The sequence below is a fragment of the Calypte anna genome, chromosome 3, assembly GCF_003957555.1.
Source record: "Calypte anna isolate BGI_N300 chromosome 3, bCalAnn1_v1.p, whole genome shotgun sequence".
Classification (NCBI taxonomy): Eukaryota; Metazoa; Chordata; class Aves; order Apodiformes; family Trochilidae; genus Calypte; species Calypte anna.
The window spans coordinates 408,961-430,165 of record NC_044246.1 but is presented as its reverse complement, the minus strand read 5'-3'; the positions used below and the strand labels follow the sequence as shown (position 1 = coordinate 430,165).

General features: G+C 52.4%; 3 protein-coding genes across 3 annotated transcripts in view; 1 reads left to right on the top strand and 2 right to left on the bottom strand.

Moving 5' to 3' along the window:
* Positions 1-6,964, top strand: part of RALGAPA2 (Ral GTPase activating protein catalytic alpha subunit 2) — a 110,188-nt gene extending 103,224 nt beyond the window's left edge. Inside the window, exon 40 of the mRNA XM_030446930.1 lies at positions 4,698-6,964. Within this exon, the coding sequence (XP_030302790.1) occupies positions 4,698-4,858 (161 nt within the window). The 3' untranslated portion in view covers positions 4,859-6,964. The remainder of the gene's footprint in view (positions 1-4,697) is intronic.
* A 2,253-nt stretch (positions 6,965-9,217) lies between these two features.
* Positions 9,218-21,205, bottom strand: part of CFAP61 (cilia and flagella associated protein 61) — a 98,003-nt gene continuing 86,015 nt past the window's right edge. Inside the window, exons 25-27 of the mRNA XM_030447736.1 lie at positions 19,058-19,148; positions 16,431-16,602; positions 9,218-9,464 (exon numbers count right to left, since the gene is read on the bottom strand). Of these exons, the coding sequence (XP_030303596.1) occupies positions 9,445-9,464; positions 16,431-16,602; positions 19,058-19,148 (283 nt within the window). The 3' untranslated portion in view covers positions 9,218-9,444. The remainder of the gene's footprint in view (positions 9,465-16,430; positions 16,603-19,057; positions 19,149-21,205) is intronic.
* On the bottom strand, positions 13,551-14,944 carry INSM1 (INSM transcriptional repressor 1). The gene is given in 2 exon segments (XM_030447737.1): positions 13,551-14,914; positions 14,917-14,944. Coding segments are annotated over 2 exon segments (1,392 nt in total).

The window sequence follows — 21,205 nt, the reverse complement described above, 5'->3', positions numbered from 1 at the left end:
CCACTCCTGCACCTCAGCCAGACCCTCTTTGTGTGTAACATGGCAAAAGTTTGGCATGTCTGCAGGGTGAGAAGTTGCATGTTTACATGGGAGAGAAATAATTCCTGGAGTCAGTAATATTTTTTCCCTTTGTTAAACAGGGCAAAGTCACAGTGAATACCATGGATGGTTAGGGTTAGGTGGCATCAGCCCTGTACCCCGTGTAGCTCCTCAGACTGATGTAAATCCCCACCCAGGATGCCCAGATCTGGGTCATCAGTGTAGGGACCCGTGTGGGATGGCTCAGAGGCTGAGCAGAGGGAGGGTCCCTGTGCTCAGGGGCACTTTCCCCTCTGCCCATCACTCAGGCCCTGCAGCCTGGCCATGTCCCTGAGGTACTGGAGGTGCTGGGGCTGCAACCACTGTCACCCCAGGATCCACAGGGCAGGGTGGGAGCACAGCACCAGGGCTCTCAGCCTGGGCCCTTTCTTTTTGTCATTTAATTGATTGTCTCAGAGGGAGCTCTCCCGGCTGCGCTCTCCAGGAGAGGCGATGGCAAGGGGGGGGCTCCCTCCATTGCAGTCAGCCCTGGGGTGGGAGAAAGTATCAGTTTGATGGCCCCCTGGCTTCTGCTGGGTGACAGCTCCAGCTGCTCGAGCTGTCAGCTCCCAGAGAGCTCCAGGCAATGATTCCCCCCTGCCTGGTCCCTGTGCTGCCTGTGTCAGCCCTGCGGTGCTGGGCAGGGCTGAGCCCCCCGGCTGTGATCTGCCCATGTGGGCCTCCTGCAGGCCCTGCCCAGCTGACCCCCACAGGACTAATTAGGGGCTGCTCCCAGTCACGACTAATTAGAACTTTGATGTGTCCATTTAGGGTTCATTTCCGAATCTCCAGAGCAGTCAGGGCTTGGTGTGGGATGGTTGGGGCACTCAGCACCTGTGCTGGGAGCTGGGTTTGCTTTCTTCGAGGGTTGTTTCTGCCTGTGGTTAACCTGCAGTTCAGGTTCTCCTTGCCCCTTCAGTTACAGCTTTTCCTGTTTTCCACAACCAGATGGTGGAGCAAACCTCAGGTACCAGGGTTTGGCTGCTGAGGTCAAACCAGGGAGCCTTTGGGGTTTGCACAGAGACACGAGGTACATGGAAGGTGTCAGTGTGGGTGTGAAGCAGCTGTCATTCCTAACAAAATACGAAATAATTCAGCAGCTTGTACTCACCGTGACAAGTCATCCAAGGGGCCACGTGGTGTAAGTGCAGACATGCCATCTCCTGCACCTCCATGCAGTTGGCTGTTGTGTCAGCATTTCAGAGCATCCAACATTCGTAGTGTTGGATGAACACAGCCACTGCTTTAATGAATGATCATTCCTCCCAAACACACTCCCCTGACCACACAGGCTTGGGATGCTGCTCACCCATGTTTTCAGCCACATCCACGTGAGTGGAACACAGAGCATGTGAGAGAGGTGAGCAGATTTTCTGGTGTGATTCTCTCCAGAACTTCATTACTTTCGCATTTGCTGGGAAAGGAAATAAAAGTTTCTACAGAGCTGTCACAGCTGATCAGTTAAGTGGAGGGCAGGGGATAGGTGGGAAAACTTCATGGGTCTTGAGTATCAAGCTTTACAATCCTTTCTAATCATGCATGATGTTGTCACCTGTTCTTGCTCACTTAGTTGTGTGCGGGTGTACAACTGCCCACCCTGTGGTTTTCCATGCACCAGCATTCCCATTCATGGGATATTTGTGTGGCCCAGTGGTATGGATGTTGGTCATTTTCTGTTGGTTTATATTCCAGTGAAACCTCCAATTTTACCCAGTTTGCAATTGTGTGGTCACTAACATTGCTGGAAATGTCATTTCTGAAGTCCCACTCTACCATATCAGCAAGGCTGGCAAAAGTTCCAGGTTTTGCCAACATTTTCTGCCTCTATTATTTCCAGCTGACAGACTGACGGGGTCAAGGAAGGAGCCTGTGAGGACCCATTTCTCTCCAAGCTCCTCAGGGCACAGTGGTGAACTCTGCATCACCAGCTGCCCTGTGGCTGGTGCCCCCTGTGACCCATGGGTGGTTCTGAGCAGCCGGGCCGGGCTGCAGGCGGGTGTGTGGGTGTTCTGTGTCTGCATTGACACCGTTTTGTGTTCTCTCCCTTTAGATTAGAATATGTAACGGTCTCGTTATGGTAATTGCCGCAGGTAAGAGTGATGCTTCCCGCAGGCCCGCTGGCGTTCTGCTCCATCACTAACAGCTCTCCTCCTCCTCCTCCTCCTATTCCTCCTCCTCCTCCCCCTGTGCTCGGGTGGCTGCAGTGGCTCTGGACTCTCTGAGTCTGTCTCTCTGCCCCTCTCCTCCCACTCCCCACATTGAGTCCCATGGGGTGCCCGCTGCCCTCCCGGGTGGCTGCTGCTTCCTCGGCTGCTGCTGGGCACGGCTGATGCCAGCAGCTGTCTGACTGAGCTGTAAATTTTAAACACTCTGGTCCAATTCTGAGCCCAAAAGTAGTATTTTCTATTTAACTACACTGTCACAGAGCTGCTGCTTGGTTTTTACAACTCATAAATTCACATTGGCCCCTGAAACAAACACAGACAGAGAAGGAAAAACCCCTCCCCTCCATCACTGCCAAAAGAACAGGAACTGAGCCTCTCACCAGCACCTGCACATCACACACCACGCTGCTGCTTCTCCTCCTCGCCCCCGCGCAGCCCGGCCAGCGCAGCCTCCCCTCTGAGCAAAGTTGCAGCCTCCCCTTGCAAGACGGCCAAGTCATTAGAGTGCGTGCCAGACAGCTTGCAAGTGGAATTATAATATTTGTATGAAAGCCTTTATCGTTCGTGGTTATTACTGGCTCACTCTGCAGCTGCTGCCTCCCGATCAATCATGGCAGTTTCGGGGGAGCTCCAAGGTTGATCACATAGCTCAGGACTGGCCAGAGGAAAGTTGGGACTGCAGGAATGTGCGGGTGCTGCGGGTGCTCCCAGCTGAGGGGCCTGAACCTCCGCTGCTGCCCGGCTTCTCATACACACAGCCGAGGGAGGCATTGTTCAGTGCTTGCATGAATATTGCTTGAGCTTGTCCATTTGGTGAAAACTGTATTATTTCGACCATCTGCCATTCTGCTGAACTGCAGGAATGTAAAGTACGACACCTCCCTCACAGCCCTTCCCTCCCACATACTTTTCTCCCCCCAGCAGCACTGCAGGTTGGGTTTTTAATCCAAAACTGACAGCACCACATATTTCACAAAAAGTGCCTTAAAGTGCCTTTACACACTGTCACATTTTTCACCTTTTTTTTTTTTTTCCTTAAATGTGGTCTTTCCCCTTCAGTCAATTGCTTTGAAGTCTAAATCTGGTAAGTAAAGATTTGTATTTGAAATGCAAACACTGGATTGTGACTGTCCAAGAAGTTTTAGGGGAGTGAGACACACTTTGCTCCATCCAAGGCTTGGAGCCCTGCTCCCCACTGCCCTTGCTCAGCCATCCACAGCTTCTGAGTTCTGGTGCGTTTTCTGCACAGAAAGTCAAAGCAAATAAAGGTGCAAGCCAAAAATACATCCTATTGTTGAATTTGAAATACGTTTGTGCTGCAAAATAGAATCTTCAGCCTGGAGTTCAGAGCTGGTCACACGCTGCCCCCACCTTCACTGAGGGCTCCAGCCTCCCTTCCTTCTCCCACAGGCTTGCCAGTGCCTGAGTGCAAGGCTGCTCCTCCCCCCAGTACTAATGTAAACCCTTGTGCTAAGGCTTGGAGAGAGAACTGTAGCATGGCTTAAAAATACTTGTGCCCCAAGGGAGGTGATGAAATGGCACTGCCACCGGGGCACACCTGGGGACAGGTCTGAGCCCCAGCAGCAAGAGCAGGGCTGGGTTGCAGCATGCATGTTGGTTTTCTTCAGAGCATCTTCCCCGTCCCACAGGGCAGAGGGAGGAGTCACACACCTCAGTTTATTCATTTACTCCCTGGTTAACAGCTGTATCCTCTCCTGTTCTCATTCAGACAGCTCACTTAGTCCTGGCCTCTGATTGTAATCACCTGGGGGGAGTAACTGAGCTGTAAATTGACAGTGTTGAACAGCAAAGTGTAAACCCAGAGATACTGCTCTAGCCATCAGGTTCCCCAGCTCACAGATAAAGTGCTGGAATGGTGGCCATGAGCTCACCATAATGATGGCACTTAGTGTCCTGGAGAAATAGTGGAAATTATTAGAAAAAAAATTGGAATTTTTTTTTTTTTTTTAGCATAGGGTGAGATGCCTTCCAGGTAGAGTGCCATGAAAGCATTCACACTATGAAAACTCATTTCCAGCTCTGTAGTAGATTTAATACGGAAGAGCTGTTAGTGACACACAGCAAAAAATTATTTTCTAAGACACTTGAAAGACACATTTTTCCAAGTTCTGTTACATGGGTTTTGCAGGAGCTTTGCTGTGCCCCAGAGCCCTGGGTGCCTGAGTCCTTGTCTGCGTGCTGCTGGGTGCTCACCACCCAGCCCCTCCTCCCTTCCTCTGGAAGCTGGCAAAGAGAAATTCCTGATTTCCCCAGGAGAGCTCAGCATGGCCTCTCCTCAGCCACCTGCACCAAATTTCCACTATCAATGCCAAGGTCACCAGAGTGGAACCCCCCGTGAATTTGGAAGAGGAGGTGGAGAGGGGCTGCACTGTGCTGCAGAGCCGGGCAGGCTGCTCCTCTCCTGACGTGTCCTCTGCCCGTTGTGTTTTCCAGGCTGCCTCACCACCAGCACCAGCGCCAGCGCTGACCTGGCTGCCACCGTAGGGCTGGAGTTAGCAGAGCTGCCCTCTCCCACGCTGCCACGTGCCTCCAGGAACAGAGTCTCGGGGAAGCTTCGCCGCTCAGCCAGCGCACTCAGCAAATCTTCCAACTGAGGGGCTGTGGGAGCACAACTCCACCCAAGGGACCTTAGAATAAATAATTTGCTGCCTCTACAGAGCTTGCAGGTTTGGATGAGCAGGTGTCAGAGGGAGCAGCCAAGGGGTTTGCTTGGTCACTTTCTCCTGCAGCCAGCCAGGGGTGGCTGATGCTCATATCTCCCCTGCTCACCCTCCTGCGTTTCACTCCGTTTCCATCAGAGACTGGCAGGAGCTGTCACTGCTGGGGTGGCAGTGGCTGCCCAAGCACAGGGGCTGGTGTCACAGCAAGAGGACACAAACCGTACTGAAACCAGTTCTTAAATGTAACTGTAGAGCACGTAGTCATTCCAGTCGGCACTTAATTGTCTGTTAGGGAATCTTAAATAGACAGAGGTTTTCACCTGACAAGCCAGGAAACACGCATCCCCTCCTGGGAGCGGGTGGGTGGTGGAGGTGCTTTCCAGGCTGTGCTCAGCCTTGCTCCCTGGCTACAGCCTGTGGTCATCCAGCACTGGCTCTGTGCCTATAGCAAAGAATTAGTAATTGCCAGAGATCACCTACCTGAAATGCAGGAGGGAATGTCCCGTTTCACAGCTCAGCACCTGCACCGCGCTCCCTGCGCACGGGCACCCAGCAGTGCTGGCTGCAGTGCTGGAGCCAAAGGCACTGAGGGCCCTGCGGGTGCAGCAGATCACATGTGAACACCAGGGCAGGCAGGAGGCACCTGTGAGCAGCTACCAGGCCAGTTGGGTTTTACCTTCATGTCTTGGCCCTCCCTCCAACAATGGCTTTGGCTTCAGGATGGCTGTGCCAGCCGCCATGGTGCATGCAATGCCTGCGTGTGTGAACTGCTCACTAGGAAAATAACCAAATTCCTTTCTGAAGAGAAACTGCTGCATGTTTGCCATGACTACTGCTCACCATGGTTTGCATAGTTAGCCCTCCTAGGTAACCACCTCACCTTGTCACAGCATGCATCAGGGCAATAGTCTGCAACTTGAAGCATCTCTAGTTAGAATAAACTAAAACTGAAGGCTTTGGAGGGCATGCAGGGTCCTCCTGGCACTTTGTGTAGTAAGCAGAGCTTGCATTTTCAACAGGAAACGTATTTCTGTCTAGGTGTATCATAGGTTTCTAGGGGCGTAACTTTTTATAGCTAAAAATCCTGTATTTTAGAAACAAATCTGAGCACTACCCTGCTACCCCGTGGTGTGGAGGAGGACGGCCAGACTGAAGGCAGAAATCCATTGGTGCTCCACTGTGATGGGACTGGTGGGACACTCCATGGGCAGCAGAACGTGAGCCTCCTCCTGCCATGGCTGCTGGACCCACCAGGGCTGGGGCTGGGCACCCCCAATCAGCCTGGGCACCCCTGGCCTCCGGGGCAGGGCACAGGGAGAGAAGATGGCTGTAAGGCAGACACCACTGTGTCACCTTTATTGCTTTGATGGTTTGAATATCAGCATCTGCCCATGCTTGAGTGGTGCATTAGCCCCCTCCCATCACCACCACCACCACCCCCCCCCGGCTTTCCTAACCCTCCTCAGGAACAAAAACAACAACAAAAAACAAAATCCACTTTTTGTTCAGTTTCTGTTTGGCTTGCTGCTCAGCATTCAAATGCACACCTTGGCACTTGGTGGGCTGTGGTTTAAATGAAGCAAAATGCACCATGGGGCCACTGTGGCTTTTGCACTTGTACCTTTGTGTGAATGTGTCTGTGTGTCCACTCCCAGCCCCGTGGCTGCCCAGGACACCATGTATCAACACTGCTGGGGAGAGCCTCATTTACAAGGGGGCATGATTTTGATTTCCTGCCTCACCTTTTTTGGTTTTGCTTCCTACTGATTGTGTGTCTGTAAAGGAAATTAGAAAATAAAATGTACTTTAATTTATTCTATTTTCAGAACTGGATAAGGAGGCTCTCTTGTTCTTACTTATCCAATAAAGTGGTCTTAAATAATTTCAAAGTCATTATTCTGAACAAGACTTTTCTTGTTATAGCAACATGCATCTCTAGTTCAGGGAAGAATTAAAATACTGATGATGTAAAGAGCACTGATGTAAAAAAGAAAAAAACAAAACAAATCACTAAAAATATCAATTTGTAAAAATTCAGTTGTGTTTTTTGTACTATGAACCGGATAACAAAACCTCAATAAATCTCAGCTTGCAGCAGCTCCTGTGTACCTGGTGGGGTGTGCGGCACCGCGGGGCAGGAGCTGACGTGGTGGTGGTGAACTCCAGGGACACCCTCAGGAGCTGGAGTTGAAGGGGTGATGACTGCTGGCTGGTGACAGTCACAGACTGCTGGGAACCCCAGGGGACATTGGTGACACGATGCTGAGGCTGGCCCAGCCATGTCAGGCCACAGTGCCAAGCGTTCTGCGTGGAGCAGACACAGAGCAAGAGTCCAGCGGGGATGTTCTGCTCTGCGGGTCTGGGGATCTTCTGCTCTCCCAGCCCAAGGAGAGGGAGGGGTCCGTGCTCTTGGTCAGAATGACAGCAGGGGTGCTCCTGCATCACTGCCCACGTGGGTCAGGGGCAGTGGAAGGGGTTCCACTTGGGGAGGGGATCACTTGGCAGTGGGAGAAGACGCGTGGAGCTGTCTGGCCCTTTGCGAAGAGGAAATGACAAAGTTCTCCCTGAAATTGCTTCCAGGAGCTTCAGCCAGAGATGGAGAAGGAACCCAAATGGCTCCAGCTAAAGCCCTGGATGCAGGTGAGTCAGCACATGGCTAATCAGACATCCCCTGGCCATGGGGGACATTCCTCCCCTCCCATGGAGAATCCCATCCCCACACCCTGACGTGTCCTAACCAAAGACAGACAGGAAAACACCCACAGGAAGACAGCCATGAGCAACAGAATCAAGTAAAAAACCTAAAATTTAAAAAACTTAATTTACACATATACATAAGTATGCCTGACATTTTTCCATGTATTATCGATCTTATTGCTGGATCTATTGATTGAAAATTAATTGACATAAATGCTCTACATATTATTAATAACAATCTAGAATATTAAGTATATAAAGTTGTATGCTATAGTATCTCTATATCTAATATTTTATGTATATCACCTATGTATATTAGATATATATTATAGATAGTAAATATACAGATATAATGTATATAACATTAAGCATAATAGAATCTATCTATAATCTGTTACATGATGTACATAGTGTGAAATACTTCAACATACAGTATAGTATACTATATATGCACTATATAATTGTTGTTCATGAACAAATATTGTTCGTAAATCTGCTCAATAATATGAATATTCATTATATACTTAATTAAAATACTGATTCTAGGCTACACATATATATTACATATATATTATATGTGTATATAAATATATGCACACGTCATATACACTTTAGATATATGTGTATATTACTACATTATATTATTATATTTAAAGCATATTATTAGTTGATATATAATTAACATATTACTACTATATTATAGTAAATAGTATACTAACCAGAACATTACTATATGAATAATATTTTATCCATAGCACATATGTAGTATACTTCTGCTAAATGATTTAGCTAAGAAAAAAGTTATACAATCTCAGCACTGTATGAATAGTTTATGTTATATAATGAATATATACGTCACTATACATTGCACAGTGCGTATATTATGCGTGCATCACAGACAGTGCAATGCAGTCTGTACAACACACCTAGACTACAGCTTCTCCATAATATGTATGTTCACACATAGGTGTGCCCCAATGCATACCCCCATGTGTGTAGGTTGTTATGTGCACACACACAACAGTGCATTATCTAGTGCATAGTCTATGCTCCATAGTACAGCCCTACAAAGCTAATAAAAATTAAATAAGCCAATATTATTTAATTATTTATTAATAATGTATGAATAATTATATATAATTAATACTATGCACCATATGGAATGTCTTATGCATGATATAATAGCCAATACATAAGATATATGTGTGATACGCACTGTACTAGACATTATGAAGTATACTTTGTGTAGATAATTTATATATAAGTAATAAAATTTTTATATATTTATTTTAGGTAGAATTATAACTTATTATATGCATTAAATTCTCTATTTTATGTGTGAGTGTGTGTACAATTAAAATAAAACTTTGCAGGCCAAGCCACACATCCCCATCCGATGCAGATGTTTGTTTTCTTCTGGCTTCAGCTGTTTTCCCCTTTGAACTGTTACTGCAATACGTGCCATTTACATATGAAAACTGTAAAATTAGCAACTGAAATGTTGACTCGGCTCTTTACCCCACAAACAGGAAGATTGGAGTTGGGTCATTTATCTCCCCGACCCTTCCCACAGCCTCCCTGCCTCCCAAACTCTCAGTCCCCGCTCTGCGCTGCTTCACAACGTTTTCTGTAAATCCACTTCCCCCCCCTCGCATTAGAAGAGGATCAGAAACTGGAGCTTCTTTCCCGCGGCTTTATTGTTACCTATACACAGCGACTCTTTTCCACGGGGAACGGGTGGATTCACAAATCACGCCCCAGTCTCGGCAGGGGGGGGTGTCCGAGGCCACCTCCCGGTGCCACTTCCTCAGCCTCTGCCCGAATCAGTCTCCGCCGGCCTGCGCTGGTGGCGACAGCAAAACCAGAACCTGGGGTCAGTGTGGGAGGGATGTTTGTGCCTTTTCTAGCCACTACATTTCTTTTCAGCCGTGCGCTTTGTTCAAAAAACGTTTTTCAACCAAAAAATCCTGGCTGGTGTCCTGCCCTGCAGCCCCCACCTGCCGGGTAGCCCCGGGAAGGAAAGGCCCCGCTTGGCGCACGCCCTTTCTGATTAACATCAAACGCTTCCAGGAGGCAGACCTTTCTTCTGCGGATTGTAAACGAAATTTAATTAAAACCATTAAAAGCCGTAAATGAGGCTTTTTATCTGCATGGAAGGATTCGAGGTGTCTGAACGCAATGTGCAAGCTGCAGGCAGCCCCAGCACCCTGCTCCCCAAGGTGCCCCAGGTACTGGCTGTACCCAGGTGCTGGAGCCATGCCGGCCCAGAACGCCCGCTGGGACGCAGCAGTGGGCTAGGAGACAGGAGGTGTGTCAGCACTGCTGCCCAACACTCCACAGCCCCCCAGGACAGGCAGGCAGGAACACCTGCAGCTCCCTGCGTGGTTTCCACCTGCCAGCTCCTCAGAAAGCTACCTGGGTCTTCTCGCAGGTCTGGGTGATCACACAGGTCACCCTGGAGAAGCAGCACCCAGAGCCCATTCCTCTGGAGCAGCAGCAGTGCTGGCAGTGTCATCCCCACAGGAAAAGCTCTTCCCAACCTCTGGCCACCTCTGCACCTATGGTCCAGGCATGGTGTGGAGCTATATCATCTCAGACCCCAGAGGTTCTTGTAATTCATCTCCCTGATTTCCTTTTGGTTTGCAGAGAACTCGTTTTGGCATATGTGCTGAGGTGGGTATGCTGGGAGCACAGAAAGGCTCTGGAGACCCCTGCCCAGAGCCAGCAGCCACCACGCCGGTGCCAAAACAGCCTCACAGAGTATTTGAGGTAGGATCCGTGTTTTCCACGGTGCCCAAACCTGTTCCTGCTGGATGCTTCATCGGCAAATTGATTTGTTAGCTGACAGCAGGAGGCTTTGTTTGCACAGCACTGGCCGGATGTGGAGACCATGGCACCACAAGGCAGCACCTGCATTCCCAGAAGCTGCTGCAAGCTTCACCCACGCTGCTCAGCTCTCGACTTGTCGAGATGGAGAGGTGGAGGCAGAGGAGAGCTGGGCTGAGGTCCCATGTCAGGGGGCCTGGGCAGTGGGACAGATCCCTCCACAAAATACTGCCCAGAGTAGGCTGGCCATCAGCAGGTGGCTTTGTAACCATGGGTGACAGGAGGGGCGAGGCCATGAGTGGCCCTGCAGCTCACTCAGCCCAGCCACGGCCCTGTTCCACAGGTGCCTGTGAACAGAGCCCAGCTTACCAAGTGACACAGTTCCACCTCTCCTTACTCCCCCCAGAACACGACCCTTCCCCAGTCACACCTCCCACTGCAGGGTGCCGTCCTCCCAGCAGATGCAGCTGATGGCAGCTCCCCACAAACCTGGGACAGTCTTCTGACCCCACCAGATTTTATCCAACTCCAAACAGGACAGGCACAAATTTACTTGACTACTGGGAAATCAACAGTGGTTTGAAGCAGGTGGTTTTGGCCTGTCAGTGCCACATGCTTAGAGCAAAGATTTCAGCAGGGGCACCACTGTGAAGACATGGATGGAGCCTCTCTGAAGGATGTGCTGGGCATTGGTATGGAAACGGCATTCAACAGCCCAAGAAGATCACCCTGTGTGTTGGCAAACCCCTCAGGGAGTGGAGAGACCAGTCTGCCTGCCTTCAGAGAGCTGTGACAGCCCAGGCTGTGACAGCCCAGCATCTGGGGCTTTCCAGGGCCAGGGAAGCCAGGAAAAGCACCCCACACTTCTTGCCAGGCATGTTTTCCTGCCCGTATCTCTCAGGCTGCTGGGATGTTCTCTTTCAGAGTATCAATTTACAGCTAAAACCACAGCTTCGCCTGGACCTGAAGTGCAAGGCAGTTGTTTTCCTAGGAATCAAGGCAGGAGGAGTGCACTGGTTTTGGAGCCTTTTAGCTTGACTGAACATGAAAAGAACCCAAACCAACAAACTAGTTTTTCTTTCTCTAGAAGCTTTGCTATATAAAAAAAAAATGCAGTCATGTCCTGGGAAGGTCTCCTTCCCTTCCCAAGGAAAGAGCCACCTCTCAGGCAAGAGCCTTTAGGTGAGTGCACATGACAGGAACAGGTTAGAAACCTCCTCCAGCCAGCAAAAGCCTTGAAGGTGTTTTTGTCCCCTAGACAGATGGTTCCAAAACACCCCAGCTGAGATGCCTCAGCCCAGATCTAGCCCTTAGGACATCAGTAGGTGATAAGGTATTTGCCCGCAGGGGTGCCAAGCAGACCATGAGGGTGGCATCTCCTGCCAGCAAAGGGATAGATCATACAGCTGCACTGGGATACCTGGGAGAGGATTGTCATTGACCCAGCACACATCATTCCCACTCACACTGGTATTACAACTATTTTTGCTAAAAAAAAAAAATGAAGCCATTTTTGACCAGACTCACATCATTCCCACATAGAGAGCCCAGCCCTGAGCCCCCACACACCAGGGCTGGTAGCCCCACACTGCTGCTGCTAAAACCGCTCCCAGGACCAGATGTATCCTGCACAGAGCCCTGCCATGGGCCATAGGACATGGCCACACCTCCCTGGGCTGGGTGAACCGGGGTGCTTTGCACCTCGTTTTCCCCTTGCCCCTCCAGGTTTCCTCATGCATAGTTCTCCCCTACTCCAGAGGGCAGCTCTAGGACACCTGTTTTGCCAAAACCCCCTCATTAGAGGCAGATACTGCAGAAACCCCACCACGCAGCGTAAGAGCAGAGAGGATCAGGCTCCAGCCTCGAAACAAGCACTCCAAGCCCAGCCTCCCTGGCTCACAACATCAGGATGCAGCTTCTCCACAGACCCCAGCCCCACATCGCAGCGGGGAAGCCACCCAAGCAAACAGCACGTCCTGGCACAGGGGATGACTGCTCAAGTTTTCCATATCCTCTCCCTTGAAGGTGCCCCCTTCCCTGCAACACTTTGAGGGGAAGATGGCTGGAAGCTCTTCCCAAAGGCCAGAAGCAGAGCACAGAGCAGGGTGTGGGGCAGCAGTCCCTGTGCACCCCTTGGCACAGCAGGGCAGCAGAGCAGGGGGGTGCTCACCACAGTGCCCAGCTAGCTGAAGTCCAGAGCCTGGACCCTGCCCCTCCAAAACCCTCCAGGGCCAGCCCTGAAGGGAGAAGCAGGAGGCAGCAAGGGCACGCTTGAATTTGAAAATATTTTATTTGAATAGTAAATAATTATACAGTTGAAACAGTTCTATTGAAGCACTCTATAAATAGCTAACAGTTAAGAAAATAATGTGTGTAGAAAAAGAGGTTGCATCTAAAAGTAAGAGCTGTCAGTTGCACAGAATAAAATGGTTCAGATCATGTGTTATTCTAGGTATAAAAGTTAAAACCTTTTTAGCAGATCCCTTTAGAAAAAAAGACCTTCTAAAACGCACAGTGAAATGGCAGGCGGGGGAGACAAAAAGCGCATTAGAGTATCTGCAATCAAATAATATCAATCTTCATAATTAATATAAATAAATAACGAATAAATAACATAATTACTCAAACCAACATATACAGATAGTCAACTCATGAGCTACCGCAGTAAGGGCAAAACAAACGAAGTTGGCATGTCACAGTTAAGGCAATTTCTACAGCATTTTCTGGAGACCATCAACAGCAGAGTCAAGGCATTTGTGGCTATACTAAAGGAAATTATCACTTCAAGCGGTTTGATCTGTTCACATTTATAAAAACTGAAACAAACGAACAAAAAAAAATAAATTAAAAACTCAAACCAAAGAGAAGAAAACAAACAAAAACCAACCAAACAAAAAACCTCAAAACAAAACCAAACAAAAAAAAGAGAGACCCCGGAAAGGTAAGTGTAAAGCCAGATTCCAGCAGTTCACAAGCTGTATTAAAGCTAATCGTATGTCGAGTCCGAGGCGCAGCCCGCGGGACCCGCTCGGCCGGGCGGCCGCGGCCCCGGCCTCGGTCCCAGCCCCGGTGCCGGTGGAGCCCCGGGAAGGCACGGGCGGCTCTAGCAGGCGGGGCGGAGCGGCACCTGGAGCAGGATGACCTGCCTGTTCTCGGAGGGGTGGCACTTGTTGATGTGCCGGGTGAGGCCGGGCGAGCTGTAGAAGGTGGCAGGGCAGTACTTGCAGGGGAAGACCTGCGCGGCGTGCAGCAGGCGGAGGTGCCGCTCCTGGCTGCTCTTGCTGGGGAAGGTCTCCCCGCACACCGGGCACAGCCGGCACTCGGCGGGCGGCGGGGCGGGTGGCTCCTCGGCAGCGGGCTCGGGGGCGGCTGCCGGTGCTGGTGCCGGGTGGCTCAGCAGGTGCTTGCGCAGGTAGGCTTGCCGGCGGAACCGCTTGGCGCAGCGCGGGCACTCGAAGAGCCCCTCCTCGGAGCCCGCCTCCGAGCCGCCGCCGGGACTCGGCGTGTCCCGCTCGCTGCCGCTGCCCCCGCTGCCGCCCCCCGCCTCCTTCGGCGGCTCCTCCGCCGGGGCCCGACCCGTCTCGGGGCCGCCCTTGGCGGCGGGCGGACGCGGCTTGTGCCAGCGACGGTGGGAGGCGAGGTTGGCGGGGCAGGAGAAGACTTTGTCGCACTCGGGGCAGCGGTACTCCACCCGCACGATGCGGGAGCAGCGGTGCTGGGCCAGGGCGAAGGGATCCCCGTACTCCTCCTTGCAAAGCTGGCAGATGAACTCGCCCAGCGGCCGGGCGCAGCCGCCCCGCGCCTTGGCCGGCGCCTCCACCGGGCCCTCCTTGATGCGCAGCCCCAGCACGGGCGAGGTGGTCACCTCGTCCTCGAAGGTCAGCTTGCGGATCGCCTTCGCCTTCTTGCCCGACGGGGCCTTCTGCCGGCCGGGCTCCCCGGCGCCCGGCGGCCGCTTGGCAGGAGGGGGACGGCCCGAGGCTGGCGGCGCGGCCGGGGCGGCCGGGGCGGCCGGGGCTCCGCCAGGGCCAGCGGGGGGTTCGGCGTGGCCGGCGGCGGCGGCCCAGAGCTTGAGCTCGGCCGGGGCGAAGAGGAGCGGGTCCATGGTGCCGGGCACGGCCGGGGCGGGGAAGGACTCGGCGGAGACAGGCGAGCCCAGGCTGAAGCCACGCTCCAGGTACTTGTCCCTGCTGACGGGCCGCGTGGGGCTGTACAGCGCCTGCACGGAGGCATCGGGCGTCCCGAAGGGCACCGGCGGCGAGTCGGGCGGCGGAGCGACAGGGCAGGCTGCCGGCGGGCCGGCGGAGGGGAGCGGCGGGCCGGCGGCGGCCTCTCGGCAGCAGCGCGCCCGGTAGGAGACGGGGGTGGGCCGCCGGCTACGCTTCACCAGGAAGCCCCGGGGCATCTTCGCGCCGGCGGCTGCTCCGGCGGTGCTCCGGCGCTGCCCCGGCTCCCGGCCCTGCCCGCCGCCGCCGCCTTTAAGCGGGCCGGGGCCATTGTTCGGGCCGGCGGCGGCGGCTCCGGCCAATCAGCGGCGGCGGCTGCGGGCGGGGCGGGTGCACCTGAGCCCCCCCCCGCCCCCCCGCGGCGGCACACGCCCGGCCCCGCCCCCAGCACGCTCCGCGGCACGCGCTCTCCTTTGTGTGCCGCCCCGGGGCGGAGGGGGGGGGGCGGCCCGGGGGTCCCGCTGCCCCCGTTGGTCCCCCAGGTCGGGGAGGCGGGTCGGCATCGGGAGACGGAAACTTGGAGACGACTAAGTCGCGTTAACGGTGGCTGACGGTGCCGGGAGGGGGCGGGGAGAGGGGGGCACACTGCCCGCCGTCGGGTGGGTTTTGTCCGCCAGCGGCATCAGGTGCTAAACGAGAGGTCTAAGGAGCGGGGAGGGATACAGAGCGGGCCCTCTGGCCCGCGCTCCGCAGCCACCGTGAGGGGAATGTCCCCGGCTACGGAGGGAACCCGGGCGGCCGGCAGAGCCACCGGCGGTGACTCTCGCCCGCAGCCGCCCTCCCCATGCGGCCCAGCTCCCCGCATGGCCGCGGGGACGGGCACGGCTCTGGGGTATGCGCCCGCAGCGTTGGGCGACCACCCCGTTCCCCCAGACAGCAGCGCGGTGTCACGGCAGAGCACGGCCCCGCCAGAAGCTGATCCGCCGGGGATGCGGCAGGCCGGGGGTCTCGGTGCCCGCTCGCGGCAGGTGCAGCTGAGCGAGCACCGGCCCGCGGCCCCGCGGTCCCGCTTCCCCTTAACCCTTTGTCCGTGGCCCCGGGGCTGCGCGGGGACTTGGCGTCGCAGGTGGTGACACGGCAGGGGGAGGGAGGAGGGGGTGTTGCGGTGTGGCCCCCCGCAGCGAGCAGCCGGCTGCCTCCCTCTCCCCCCGCGGCCCTTTGTGGGGGGCGGCGGGGCACGCGGGCGGCACGCGAGCGCCGGCCCCCCCGCGCGCAGCCTTTGTCAGGCTCATTAGCATAAAGCTGCGCGACCCTCCCGGCGGGCGGCACAAAGGGGGGGGGGATGTGGGCTTAGGGGAGGAGAGGGGGGAGCCCGGCAGCGGGGCTGCCGATCTCCCGGGCACCCCGGCGGCATGGGTATGGGTGGGTGTGTGTGTGTGTGTGTGTGAGGGGCCGCCCCCCCCGTTCACCCCCTTTCCACCCGCCCGGTGCGACAGGCGTGCGGCGGGGCGGGGCGGCCCGCGGACATTAGCATACAGCTGTGGGCCCGCCGGGCACGCGCCGCCGCCCCCCCGCCGGGGTTGCACACCGAGAGCCGTGTCCCCCTCCCCATCGGGGCTGCACAGCGAAACGCCGCCCCCTCCCCTCCTCCACCCCCCCCCCCCGTCGGGGCTGCACTCCGAACCCACCCCCTACCCGTCGGAGATGCTCACCAGGACTTCCCCCATCTCAGCTGCACTCCCACCTCCCCTCCAGGCGCTGCTTTGGTAAGGCGGGTGGAGCCCTGCCGCCAAGCGGAACCGGCGCTGCCGCCTCACCTGCCATCGGGGGGGGTCCGGTGCCGGTGATCCTGGCCGGGGCGTACATGGGGAGGTGGTGTCGGTGTCGGCGCAGGAAGCGCAGGATGGGGTCCCACAGGGCCAGCGGGCCGGGGCTCTGCTCGGCGAGGTCCTCCGGGGGCGGCGTGTCGGCGGGGGATAGCCCGGGAACCTGCAAGGCAGAGCCGTCGGATCTCGGTGTGGCGGCAGGGATCGAAAACCCCGCAAAAACGGGGGCGAGAGGAGACAGACGGAGGGCTCCGAGCGGGGCTCGCATCCCGGTCGGCAGCCCCCCCTGGGAGAGCCGGGCACGGCCAGCGTCCCCATGGGCTTTCCGCTCCCCCGGTGCTGCATCCCGCCCCTCCGCAGGGACCGCCAGGCCGTGTCCTCCCCGAAGGCGTCCCGAGCGCAGCCCGGAGGAAACTGCCCCCCCGGTGCCTGATGTACCGCCTGCACCGAGCCGACCCCGCAGAGCCACCCCAGCTGCGGTGTGCACACCAGCCCGCTATTCCCCGGGAGGACAGGAGGCTCTCCCACACGTGTGTGCCCTCAGTTTGCGGCGACACTCCAACAGCTGACGGAGGTGCGAACACCCAGCCCCGCCATCTGCATGTTTGCATAGCTGGAGCTCCGCATGCTGAAACAAACACATGTTTGGGATCCTGCGGGAGGGTAAACATTCCCCGCGCCATCCCTCGGCTCTCGGCATCCCGCGCCGGAGTCACGCCGGCAACAAGTGCATGCCGGGCTGAGGATTTCAATACACAGTCTAAAAACGTGGTCCCTGTCCCAGCTGTATCAGGCCCCTCTGTGCACACACTACCTACTGCTGGTGAACACTCCTGCAAATATTATCCCTAAACACATGAGACCTATTTCCAGTTTCTGTGGAAACTGCACCCAGAAATGTCTGTCTTCCATAAATACTTACAATCAGTTCTTAAACTTTTCTTTCAAAGGTGTCTTTTCCTCTCATTTTTACATTTGATGACTCGTTTATCTGCATGCTGAAGTGAGCAGAAATATGAGCAACAGGAAGCAAGGACAGAAGGTCTCTTGCTCCACATAGAAATACATTGAGTTCAGGGATTTTCCTTCCATAAGTGCATGGTACCTCCTAGGCAGTGGCAATGTGCCTGGAAGGCACACGCAAGAGGTACATGTCCCATCAATGTGGTGCTTAGGAAATATAGTTAAAATCACCACAAAGAAAATCCAAATAAAAAATGCAAGAAGTAAAGACAAACTTGCATCCTGAGGCAGATACTGACCCCTATGTTCTGTAAGCAATTCTGGCTCACAGAGGTGCCTTCTGTCCGTTCAGTGAGACTATTTTAGTGTGTCAGGGCTACTGCAACAAGAAGAGGGCAAGGCGAGCGAGTCTTTAATTTGTAGGACACGAATTCCCCTTTCTCTAAAGTTGTTCACACTTACAGCATGAGAAATGCGGCTGAATGACAGCAAGAAAAACACTTCTCATCATGCCTCCCATTCTGCGCAGAATTTCATTCTGTGGTCTTTTATAGATGTCTTCCAAGAGAGTGTAAAATAAAACTGTGCTGAGGCACTTTCTGTGTCATGACAATAGGAGGAAAATTGCATCTCGCCCTTCTGGGAGGAGGCAGGGGTCGAGCGCACGCGTGGCTGCAGCTGTGACACACGACAGCATGCCAGCTTGGGCCATGGAAATGGGTGGGCTGCTTCTTCCTTCCCTTTTGTCACCCTGCCTCCATTTACAGTTTGTTCTGTTCGTTTTCCGCAAGTAAAAAAAAAAAAATTAATTTTTTTAAGTGAATACTTTAAAAAATCCTGCTATCAGAGGGAATGTCACTGCTCCAAACAAAAGCAAAAGCAGCGGGAGGAGAAAGAGCGTAAATTGGTCCCAAGTAGTGGGTTGGAAGTATCGAGATCCAGGCAGCAAATTATGTCTGAAATCAGCCAGAAATTCATCAGGGGGTGGGGGAGGCAGTTCTTGGGTTGTTGGAAATCTGCAGTTAGCAGTCCTTTTCATGGGGTGCAGTGGGCTTTGGATTTTGAGCAGGCAAAGTTACAGCCTGCCGAGACTTTATGCCTCTGTCTACAGTGCTAGCAGCAAAGCTGGAAACAGCACCAGCAAACATTTTAATTGCATCCTTCAGGAAAACTACTTACTACTGGAAAAGCCAGTTGCTTTCACTCTTCCCACTACAAAAGCCATTTCCCATAGGGAGACATTGAAAAATCTACTTCTCACAACCTCAGCTCATGTTTAGGATGGCCTGCAGCTTATTCTTAGTAGCAAGCATTGATTAAAAAAAAAAAAAGGGGGGGGGTCACTAGACAAACAAACCTCCAAATTCTGCTGGGAAGTTGTACTAAACTGTCCATACAATGCACAAATGCTGTAAAGGGAAGCAAAGCAATGTAAAGTTCTAGCAGCAAATTTGAAAAATGCCCAAATAACAACACTGACTGACATGCTGTGCTTAGTGACCCCCCTGTGAGGTACAGGTCTGCTCCAGTGTCTGAAGGAAAATAGCTAAACAGAAATGTAAAGCTATAGGAGAAAGATGAGAGAAGAAACCTAAGTGAACAACACTAACAAATTACCTCAATAATAAAATACACTCAGCAGCCACTTTTCTTACCTGTTCTGAGATCAGGATTTGGCGCAGTTCCTTCTTGAGATCAATAAACCGATCGTGATAGATGGCCATGGACCAAGATTCCCTGAAGTAGCTGGTTAAAAAAGAAGAAATTTAGTTATCTTGTGAAGCTCTCATTAACCACTAATAAAGTATTTACCTGCTTTTTTGCCTTTATAAATTACAGTTCTGGACCCATCATGATCGTTTGTTCATAAAATGCCTCCTGTAACAGCATGGTCAATCAATTCTTTTAATGGATGTTCCTGATGTACAGCCAGCTTCAGTAATTACATTTAAAGTGGCTTAATTCAGAGCTGTGGCAAGACTCAGTGAAGAATCCTGATTTTATCAGAATTTAAAAGCCTGAAGACCTGTAAAGAACGGTGTCTCCATTATCTGTCCTCATTTGAGAAAAGCAGATTGCAGGATTAACTGAACTGCTGCATAAACAAATTAAATTTGTGTAGACAATGACACAAATGTTGTTCATCATTAAGGTTTCTGGATTAATAAAGGCCAGAAAAACAGGCCACCACAGTGTTGCAATATGTTCTTTGCAGTAGTACACAGAAGCTAAATTGAACCTATTCGAGGAAGCTCTTGTAACTTTTTCTTTCAGTGGCAGCATTCACGACAGCATTCTTCTGTGAAAAAGGAGTGAAAGGATGGAGACAATGTAGAACTTCAAGGCTGTAAATATAACTGGTGGCAGATAGATTGCAAAGCTGGGATTTCTCTTCCCTCTCGAATGAAAAATAATTTTTTCAGCTTCAGTGAGAGGCAGGCCTGGCCCTGCTGTCAGGAGGACGCATTGCAGGGTCCTCAAAGGACCATCTGGATAAAGCAACTTAAAAGGTGCTACACAAGTTTAATAATTCTGACATTATCTGTCTCTGGAAAACTAACGTGCCATTTCCTTTCTGCAGAAGATTTTTCTTTTTTTTTTTTTCATTAGTGCCTAATGGCAGCGTTTACCCCCTCCCACTCCTGCCCTGCACAATGCCTGACACTGTGCACCTGGCAGAACTTTGCTGGTTTTTACCTGCCCATCCCATCATAAGCTCCCTTCCCCTTTCCTCTGTGTTTCCCTGTGTTTCCCTGTGGGTGGCAGGCTGGCCAGGGCTGCCTCTCCCGGGTCTGCAGAGTGCCCACCACAGCAGGGTTCTTCCCACTGATGGTTTCACAATATAAATATTTATTGCCACTATTACAGATACCCTGTTCTTGCGACAGGAAGTGCTGCCCAGCCCAGGAGTCTTTGCCAGCATTTTACCTCTTCATTTGCATGTGAAATGTTAGAAAAGGTGAGCTCAGCTTTAAAAATCTCTAAGTAATTATATACCTATAACATGTACAGGGGACTGGGAGGAGAACAGGATATTCCCCAAATATTTTAAACCCCTTCAATTTCAGAAGAAACCCCCCACCCAACACAAACCTTTAATTTGACGTTTATATTAGATAGCAAAGCAGAGAAAAGAGGGGTGTTCTACAATAACACATTAACATAATTAAAGGGTGTTTCTACTGATATGCCCTGCTAAAAGCCATGCTCCACTGGCCAAACATTTTGTTTTCAAGTCAGTATCTTAGTTCTAACCCTGATAAGGTGATTTAATCTCTTGATTGAGGCACATCTTCCAACTGCCTCACTCTGGTTAAGCTGTTCACCTGTCTCACTGAGATGGTGCATTAAATCATGTTTATGAAATGTTTCAGGGATGCTGCATATTACTGCTACTGTTACCAGCTCAGTCCAGAACTGCATTTTTAGTTGTTCCTGTCAATATTCACAGATTTGGAGCTAAAAACCTGAAATGCCTTACCCAGCTTGCAATATTTGATGCAAATAAAATGACCTTTTTTTGAGTAATGGAGAATGTATTTTCTAGATGGATGCTAAAGGAAGCTACCAGTAAACAACATTTACTCCCAGATCCCCTTCCCTTCACCTAAAGAAACATAACCATCAGCAGCAATTTAAAGATACACTTCACAGAAACAATCCACTTTCTTGGCTGGCTCTACATTTTTATCTACTGATCTTTTCAGTTCAAGTCACCTTCCTAGTGGGGCACATGGCGTTTCTGAGAAAGCAGACCTACATATGGCAGCTAAAGGGAAGTTTAATAATGAAAAAAACCATTT